This window comes from Manacus vitellinus, unplaced genomic scaffold (genome assembly GCF_001715985.3).
Source record: "Manacus vitellinus isolate BGI_N305 unplaced genomic scaffold, ASM171598v3 scaffold_47_pilon, whole genome shotgun sequence".
Taxonomy (NCBI): Eukaryota; Metazoa; Chordata; class Aves; order Passeriformes; family Pipridae; genus Manacus; species Manacus vitellinus.
This window is the reverse complement of record NW_021940585.1, coordinates 4,485,019-4,486,839: the sequence shown is the minus strand read 5'-3', so window position 1 is coordinate 4,486,839 and position 1,821 is coordinate 4,485,019. Positions and strand designations below refer to the sequence as shown.

Sequence of the window (1,821 nt, the reverse complement as noted above, 5' to 3'; positions counted from 1 at the left end):
GGGTCCCTTCCCTTTTTCCAGGCTGTCCCACAGGCAGGGCAGAAGCTGGAATTTCGCTGTGTTTGAGCCAAGAAATTCCAGCAGGAAGGTGCAGCAGTTTCACATTCCCAGGCTTTCCTGGGAAAGGGAGGCCCTGCAGGACCCAGGGAGAAGCTGCCAACTCGCTGTTTGCTCCTGTAGTGACCAAGGTGCATCCTCTGCTCCAGCTCCCACTCTGCCCCAGAAACACCCAAGGATGGGTTTTTTTTTTTGGGAGCAGCCTCTTGGGAAAGGCACAGGGCCCCCCATCCCTCAGTTTTTTTAGTCTTCCCAGCCAAAGTGGAGCCCCAGAGGGAAAGCCCAGCTCCTGGAGAAGGAAGGACCTGTTTGGTTTTTTTTTTTGCTCCAACCACACCCAGGGTTTTAAAAAAAAAAAAAAAGCTGAAGAAACCTCAGTTTTTAAAAAGGTGCCTGGCAGAGTTGGCACAGTTTAAAACTGTCATTACTTTTACTGCTAATTGAACACCCTCTCCCCCCCCCCCAAGTTTTTAATTAAAATGACTTGGCACTTTCCCCATGGGCATGGAATGACTTTGGTGCAGCACTACCAGGGGGAACCTCTGAGCAGTCTCAACATTTTACCACAAGACTGGGAAGGAAAGGGCAGGTTCCTTCAGGCATTCAAAGAATTATTAGGAAGCAAAATGACCAGAAAAAAAAGAGCTTTTTTTTGTTTGTTTGTTTGTCTTTTAACAGGAGTAAGAGGTGAAGGGCACATAAAGGATAAATAGCTTATAAGGTGTGGGGGGGGGTTGCAAATCCCTCCCCCAGTAAAACATGGAAGCTTTGCTCCTGTCAATGTAAACATCTCAAGTGTTGCAGAAACTCCTACAGATGCTTCTAAACACTTCTAGCCTAGAGTTTTTTGTTTTGTTTTTTTGCTTTCTCCTTCCTCTCCAACCGCTCTGGAATTAGTGCCATCGAGGAGAGACCGGGATGGATCCGTGTGGCCCCCGCAGTTCCTGGGAAGAGCTTTTCCTTCAAGGAGTAAAGCCTGGCGTGGGCACACAGACAAACACACACACACACACACACACACAATGCTTTGCTTGGCTGGGTTGGTGGTGTGGGATTGGCAAAAAAAAAAAAAGGAAAAAAATAAATCCCTTTTAGTTCAAGGGCGTGGGATTTTTCTCTGCCTTGTTGCACAATTCCACGGGAGAAGCTGCAGTGGGATAACTGGCACACTGCTGGGGTGGGCTGGGATTGCTCTGGCTGAACAGCCCCGAGGTCTCACCTCTCTGAGCAATCTCCTGGCTGCTGGTCCCTGTCCCAGCCAGGCTGGGCACGGAGCTCCACCTGGAGAAGCCTCCTGCAGAGTTTGGGGAGGGGGGAAGCGGAATTCCCCCGCGATTCCAAAATCCTGCTGCGCCTCCTCCTCAAGTCGAGTCATCCAAGCCTTTATTTGGGTGCTCAGAGCTGGACTTGCAGAGCCTGTCCATGATCCCCTGCAGCATGGGCTGGACAATCCCCAGGAGAGGGCGCTGGGAGGAGTCCCCATCCCAGCAGGCTTCCATCAGCTGCCAGCATTCCTCGTCGAACACCGGGAGACGCTCCGGGCGCACTCCTGGAAAACGGAGGAGGAGGAAAAGGTCACACCGAGACATCACTGAGGCTTCTCAGATCGTGGATGGACAACACATGGAAGCATGGAATCACAGCCTGGTTGGGGTTGGAAGGGACCTTAAAGACCCTTCGGGATTTAATAAAGGATTTCAACACACAGCAGTTGAGTTTCCAAGGATGGAGATCACTGGGGAATCATGGAATCCCAGAATGGTT

The 1,821-nt window shown here is 50.9% G+C and overlaps 1 protein-coding gene across 1 annotated transcript in view; it reads right to left on the bottom strand.

The window, feature by feature from the left end:
* Positions 1–704: 704 nt before the first annotated feature.
* The window catches only part of DSTYK (dual serine/threonine and tyrosine protein kinase), a 46,060-nt gene continuing 44,943 nt past the window's right edge, over positions 705–1,821 (bottom strand). Inside the window, exon 15 of the mRNA XM_029962494.1 lies at positions 705–1,606. Within this exon, the coding sequence (XP_029818354.1) occupies positions 1,419–1,606 (188 nt within the window). The 3' untranslated portion in view covers positions 705–1,418. The remainder of the gene's footprint in view (positions 1,607–1,821) is intronic.